This window comes from Nycticebus coucang, chromosome 4 (genome assembly GCF_027406575.1).
Source record: "Nycticebus coucang isolate mNycCou1 chromosome 4, mNycCou1.pri, whole genome shotgun sequence".
NCBI lineage: Eukaryota > Metazoa > Chordata > Mammalia > Primates > Lorisidae > Nycticebus > Nycticebus coucang.
In genome coordinates, this window is record NC_069783.1 from 68367597 (window position 1) to 68375193 (window position 7597).

A 7597-nucleotide genomic window follows, 5' to 3' on the forward strand; every position below is an offset into this window, starting at 1 on the left:
CGGTACAATGAGACTCTGTCTCTACAAAAAAAAATAATAAATAAATAAATAAATAAATAAAGTTTTATAACTTCTTTCATTTTGAAAAATAAGCAAATATTTTCATATATTGAAGACTCTATTTGTAGATAAACATTACCATACTATACTGGCTTTGTTGTTAGTAACCATATATTCTAAGGATCACTTTATATATTCCTCAATCTTTTTTACAGCTGTGTAGTACTCCATTGTGTGAACTGTATGTCGTGATATTTGGTTGTTTTTTTTTGAGACAGAGTCTCATTTTGCCACCCTCAGTAGAGTGCCACAGTGTCATAGCTCACAACCTCAAACTCTTGGGCTCAAGCGATTCTCTTGCTTCAGTCTCCTGAGTAGCTAGAACTACAGGCACCCTCCACAACTCCCAGCTATTTTTAGAGACAAGGTCTCACTCTTGCTCAGGCTGGTCTCAGGCAATCTGCCTGTACCAACCTTCCAGGATGCTAGGATTAAAGGCGTGAGCCACCATGTCTGGCCTGAATATTTGAATGTTAAACATTTTTACCCAAAACAAAAATTTAAGGAATTACAACTTTTGATATGGTCAGCTAAGATAAAATTCATGCCCCTCTCTCAACATTTGTCCTCAGGTCCTCTCTCCCATTTACTTGGTTAGCGGCTCTGTTCTGTCTGTACAGTTTCTAACCCCTATCCCTGGGGCACCCTCTTTATTTTTTTTATTTTTTATTTTTTTTCTTGCAGCTCAGAAGTTTATTAACCAACGGGGTTGGGTCAGCTGGTGTTTACATGCTGACCCCTGCAGCCCTGTATCCTGGCTGTAGTGAGGAAGATGGCTGGCTTCTCTGCTGGCCACAGGTGATATCATCTCAGGAACATGCTGAGCCCTCTCTCCTGGGTCCCTGTTGCCATGGCTGGAGTCCAGCACTATCAGATAGGTTCCACTTCTGTTTCTTGTGCTTGAACTAGAGTATCGACATTTTTTAGGATCTCAGCATAGTATGGGCCAAATACCTGCTGATTATGATGCATCAGCTTGACAAACTTCCGGCCTAGTTCTGTCAACTCTCCTTCGATGTGATTAAGGCCTTCAGGGAAGTGTAGCAGAGACTCCTGCATGCCACGAACCAAACAGCATTTGAGAAACAAAAGGAGGCGCTGATCAATGATACTACGGACACGGTTTTCTTTCTTGGTGATGTTCTGGAGTTGTCCTATAAGACATACTGTGTTTTCACTGCTTAGGGCAGTAAAGCCCAGGTCCTTGAGGCCACAATGAATTTCCTGAGACACCTGTTCACTCACATTCAACATAGCTTCTTCAGGCTTGGAGTTAAATTCCTCAGTCACAGCCTTGGTTATGCATTTCAGTTTATCCACAAATCCAGGTGAGTTGAATAAAATTGAACCAGAGAAACTTCTAGCCACTAGTAAGACTGAGGCCAATATAGTCAAGTGGCGCAAATGGGACCCCATTTCCTGGACCCGGATTCTGTCCATCAGCAGAGTCTCAGGGAATTCTTCATTTTCAGGATCCCAGAGGAGGAGATTCAGGTAGCCCTGGTATAGCACCATTATGGGATTGGGAGGATCTGAATTCTTAGCTGCCTTGTCTGGAGGTGAACAGGCCATGCTGGAGGAGCTGGGGATGTCAGGAGAATTCAGACATGGTGTAATGAGGTCTGTGGCTGCTTTGGTTAGCCATTTCTTGGTGTAATCAAGGAGATTGGGTTGTTTGTCAAGGAGTTCCTGGAATTTAGCTCTTTCATACTGGATGGAATATTCCTGCAGGTAGGGTCGAATGCTCTGGATGGTATAGTTCGCCATGTCCATTTTCATTAGGCCCAGAACATGGAAGCTGCCCCTCAGTAACTGTACTGGATCTGTTATGCTCTGTAGTTTCTTTACTGCTTCATCTCGAACTGGTGCACATAGCAGGGTCATCAAACTAAGAATGTAGTTAGAGAGACGAGAGACGTCTAGGGCTCCATGTTCTGCTTCTTGCTTGAGGAGATCCATGTCCAGAACTGCTTTAATCTCATTTTTTAGGCGGATGTGGCGTGGTAATAGCAGTGATAGCAAAACCTCCTTAACTTCTGTCATAAGTTCAAGAGCACAAGTGAATTCGGGAGGATTACTCAAGAGTTGTTCTCTTAAATGGTCCCAAAAAACATTGTACAATGTCTCCATGAACCTGTCTTCCAGACTGTTTGGAGATAAAACATTCTCTTCCATGTAGAAATCTTGATTTACCATGATTTCATGAGCAATGCTCATCCTGGAAACTTCGTTAATTGTTTCTATTAGACGAGGAGAGTAGTTATTTAAACAGAAGTCTTCCTCTTCTTGGTTCTTCTCTGATGTTTCAGAATTATGGGCTCCACACTTTGCTTCATTAGGATCATTTTGGAGTACAGTTTCCTCACTCTTGGGCATCTTGATGTTATCTCTTCCTCTGTTCTGGACCGGCTGCCCCACGGCTGAGTATGGGGGCACCCTCTTTAGTCTGAGCAAATTTTTCAAATAATTCCCAGGCATTTAAGATTAGGTCATTTATGGTCTACCCAGTTAAAACCCTGTTTTATTATAGGGGACAATGCATGCTGAGGAATTGATTTGAAAATAATTTCAGCAAAAGCTTTACCCTCCTAAGTTAGTCACATCCTAGATAACATGAGGCCTTGACCTCAAAGTACACACATAACAAACTATCACTAGAAGCTTTATTAAGCACCAGTCTTGAATTTAGTATTAAGTACCATGTTTTAGTACTATCTATAAACAATTAAAAATCTGAATTTTTCTTGGGGTGTCATTGGAAAGAAACATCCTAAAATAACCAATGAATACCAATTATGGTAAATCATATGAGTGAAGTTGTGGGGGGTAGAGGCTGTGGCAGCAGTTTTTCTTGCCTTTTAATATTAGTATTCCTCATGTGAGAAATACAAGTACCCTGCCCAGCAGCACCCACCACTTGTTCCTTCATCTTCCTGGCACAGTCTTTATCCTGAAAAACAGACTCACCACCATGGGACAAAGATGGAATTTTACTCTGGAGACCCAAAAGAGAAAGGAACTGTGTCAAAATTACAGGCTGAAAGTTACAATGTGGGAAACCTCAGTAATTTCTTTCTCTCTCTCTGTCACACACACATGCATCATCAGAACTGGCCATAGAACCCTGGAAACTGCCCTGAAACCTGGAGAGCTATGGAAATGGATTAGAAAAGGCCTGGGATGGGAAGGCTGGAGCGACCCTCCTGAGCTGCCCAGGCCTTACGCTAGCAGATCAGAAGGAAGCAGCACGGAGCGGCCGGCAGGACCACAGCCATCATGGCTAGGCTTGTGGTATTAGTTATTATCTATTAACTCCTAATTTTCTGAAGAAAACCTCAGAATATTACCTCAGATGGAGATCTAACATGTGGAACTCTGAATTATGAAAAATAAATGTGGGCATGATGATTTCTACCCTGTTTCCTTGAAAATAAGACAGTGTCTTTTTTTAAGGTGTGCTCCCAAAGATGCGCTAGGTCTTATTTTCAGGGGACGTCTTATCTTTCCTGTAAGTAGGTCTTATTTTCGGAGGATGTCTTATTTTCGGGGAAACAGGGTAGTATGCAATTTATTACATTTTTAAAGTCAAGGAATTTAGGTCTAGAAGTATCTGAAAAACTTAGTACTTTAGGGGCGGCGCCTGTGGCTCAGTCAGTAAGGTGCCAGCCCCATATACCAAGGGTGGCGGGTTCAAACCCGGCCCCGGCTGAACTGCAACCAAAAAATAGCTGGGCGTTGTGGCGGGCGCCTGTAGCCCCAGCTACTCAGGAGGCTGAGGCAAGAGAATTGCTTAGGCCCAGGAGTTGGAGGTTGCTTGTAATCCTAATACTCTGGGAGGCCGAGGTGGGTAGACCTCTTGAGCTCAGGAGTTTGAGACCAGCTTGGGCAAGAGCAAGACCCTGTTTATACTAAAGATGAAAAAACTAGCTGGGCATTCTGGTGGGCACCCATCGTCCCAGGCTACTCGGGAGGGTGAGGCAAGAGGATCATTTGAATCTAACAGTTTGAGGTTGCTGTGAGCTATAATGCCACAGCACTATACCCAAGGCGACAGAGTGAGACTCAGCCTAAGAAAAAAGAAAGAGAGAGGGAGAGAGAGAAAAAGGAAGGAAGGAAGGAAAGAAAGGAAGGGAGGGAGGGAGAGAAAAAGGAGAGCGAGCGGGGAGGGGAAAGGAGGGGAGAGGAAGGGAGGGGAGAGGAGAGGAGAGGAGAGAAGAGGGAAAGAAAAGAAAACTGCTCATTGTGTTTAGTGAGGATTTCAAAAGGATACTCTAAACTCTCCAGGGAAGAAGGTGGCTGGAAGCGGGCACAGGAAGGTGAGAGAATGGGCAGTGGGGAGAGGAAGCCTGGGGGTGGGTATCGCTGTTGAGGGCCAAAGAGAAGGGAACCACCTGAGGAGTTGTTTTTGCCCTGAGCTCTGTGTGAGGGCACACGCAGATAGACTTTGGGCACGGAGGTAGGGTGCATCAGGAGGTGAGGGACAAGCCCTTCAGTGGGAACATGCAGCGTGGCTTTGGCCCTCTGGGACTCCAGAGGATCAGCACCCTGCCTGCAGCTCCCTAGGGACTGCCACACATCATGTCAGGGCCACAGAGTCTCTGGGGACAGGAGGGGAAGGAAATGGAGCAGGCACAAGGTAGGCGACTGAATGGTTTCATCAACATCTGTGAACATGCCCTAGGGGCTCCAGGATATAATTGGGGTTGGATTAACAAGGGGCAGTAGCAACGGGGGACAAAATTTGCAGGACCTTGTGCAAAGCAAAAATGCAAGCCCCTTGTTTTAAAATTAAGAATTTCATGAAGGCTGCCCTGGCCAGAGAGTTATTGCTGGTTCTATAATCCTATTTGAATTCCCTGGCTAATTACACGAGTCTTATATAAAGGGTAAGTCTCCCTGTCCAAGATATCTACTTATCAAGGGAACACTATTTACCAGTTGCTGTGGTCTGAATGTTTGTGTTCCCCTCAACATTTATATCTAATCCCCAAAGCAATAGTTTTAAGTTTTAAGAGATGGGGTCTTTAGGAGGTGATTAGGTCTTAATGTGAATAGGGTGAATGGGATTAACGCTCTTATGAAAGCGAGCCAAGGGAGCTTGTTTGCTCCTTGCATGATGTAAGAACACAGCAAGAAGGTACTCTCTGAAGCAGAGAGTAAGCCCTCACCAGATGCCAGATTTGCTGGTGCCTTGAACTCGGTTCAGAACAGTAAACAATAACATTCTATTATTTATAAATTATCCCATCTATGGCATCTTTGCAATAGCACCAGGGATTGACTAAGACACCAGTTGTTCTGGATAAGCTTGATTTTGTTATAAGATGAATGTAAATACACATTAAATTCCAGGAACATATTTAATCCAAAAATCCAGACACGTTTCAAGTTATTTCCATATATAGGTTCTCATATCTCATACCACAAACAGTATCCCTTTTTCTCATGCTGTGAATAAAGACAGATTTGCAGCTGCACAGCAGAAGAATATAACCTTTGACTTTGTCCTGAGGTTCAATATCAGTCTTTATTTATGCTGAGGCGACACTCAGCACCCATGCTGATTTCTCTCAGAAACGAAAAACAAACTCAGGTGGAAAATCTGGGCAAGCAATATCATTTGCTATTTTTGGAGATGAGGGAGAAAAAACAAGTTGTGAAAAGTGTTGTTATAGAACAGCAGACCATGAGCACGAAATAAAACAACTGGCACACTCTTCTTGACAGTGTTTAGATGGAAGCAACTAAGAGAAGGAGAGATCAGCCTGGGTGAATGGCCATCCCGTTGGGAGAGGCCACTGATGTTCCAGCAACAGACTGAAAGCATGAGTTAGTTACCCTGTAAGAGTAATCTCTGTCCAAACAGCAATCCTACCTTGAAGACACAAGCATATCTCAGAAATAATGTGGGCCCATGTCCAGACAATCCCAATAAAACGAATATTGCAATAAGCAAGTCATACAAATGTTTTGGTTTCTTAGTACATATGAAAGTTATGTTTGCACTATAAGTGCCATCTACTAAGTGTGAAATAGCATTGTGGGAAGATCCCTTGAGGTCAGGAGTTTGAGACCAACCTGAGCAAGAATGAGATAACCACCACCACCCCCAACTAAAAAAGAAAAAAATTAGCCAGATGTTGTGACGGATGCCTGTAGTCCCAGCTGCTCGGGAGGCTGCGGCAGGAGGATTACTTGAACCCAGGAGTTTGAGGTCACTGGCAGCTAGGCGGATGCCCCAGCACTCTAGCCTTGGCAAGAGAGTGAGACTCTGCCAGACCCCCAAATTTATCACTAAAAAATGCTAAAAATGCTAAAGATCATTTGCACGTTCAGCAAATCATAATTTTGTTTTTGCTCGTGGAGAGTCTTGCCTCAGTACTGGTGGCTGCTGACTGATCAGGGTGGTAGTTTCTGAAAGCTCTGGCAATTTCTTAATGTAAGACCACCATGAAGTTTGCCACATGAGCTGACTCCTCCTCTCATGAAATATTTCTCTGCAGCATGTGATGCTGTTTGATAGCATTCTAAATAGCACTGATAGTAGAACTTCTTTTAAAATTGGAGTCAGTATTCTCAAAACCTGCCGCTGCTTTATCAACTCAGTTTATGTGATATTCGACAATATTCACAGTATCTTCACCTCTAGTTTCCACCTCAGAAAAACACTCACTTTGCTCATCCGCAGGAAGCAATTCTTCACCCATTCAAGTTTTATCATGAGATTGAAGCAATTCAATCATATCTTCAGGCTCCACTTCTAATTCTATTGCTATTTCCACATATGCAGTTACTGCCTCCACTGAAGTCTCGAAGCCCTCCAAGTCGACTATCCATGAGGATTGGAATCAACTTCTTCCAAATGCCTATTAACATTTTTAATGACCTCTAGAACGGTGAATCCTTTTCTAGGGGTTTTCAACACTTTGCCCAGATCCATCAGAGAAATCACTACCTATGGCACCTGTAGCCTCATGAAATGCACTTCTTAGAGAGCACCATGTTTTTTTTTTTTTTTTTTTTTTGGCCGGGGCTGGGTTTGAACCCGCCACCTCCGGCATATGGGACGGGCACCCTATTCCTTGAGCCACAGGCGCCACCCATGAAATGCACTTCTTAAACATAAGATACTTGCTGCTTCACCTTGTGCTTTTCTGGTATAGAAATGGCTTCTTGGCTGGGCACAGTGGCTCACGCCTGTAATCCTAGCACTCTGGGAGGCTGAGGTGGGTAGATTGCCTGAGCTCACAGGTTCAAGACCAGTCTGAGCAAGATTGAGAACCCCATCTCTAAAACTAGCCAGGTGTTGCAGCTGGCACCTGTAGCCCCAGCTACTCAGGAGGCTGAGGCAAGAGAATCACTTAAGCCCAAGAGTTTGAGGTTACTGTGAGCTGTGATTCCACGGCACTCTTCAAGGGTTACAAAATGGGACTCTGTCTCAAAAAAAAGAGGCTTCTTTCCTTAAAGAAACCTCCCCTGCTGGCTTCAGATTTTCCTTCCATAGCTTCCACAACTCTCTTAGGCTTTATATTATAAA

General features: G+C 43.9%; 1 protein-coding gene across 1 annotated transcript; it reads right to left on the minus strand.

Annotated features, from left to right (window-relative positions):
* Nucleotides 1-733: 733 nt before the first annotated feature.
* Nucleotides 734-2463, minus strand: LOC128583895 (T-complex protein 11 X-linked protein 2-like). The gene has a single exon (XM_053588537.1). It carries the CDS (start codon nucleotides 2434-2436, stop codon nucleotides 931-933), a length of 1506 nt encoding a protein of 501 aa, XP_053444512.1. The 5' UTR covers nucleotides 2437-2463; the 3' UTR covers nucleotides 734-930.
* Nucleotides 2464-7597: the final 5134 nt, after the last annotated feature.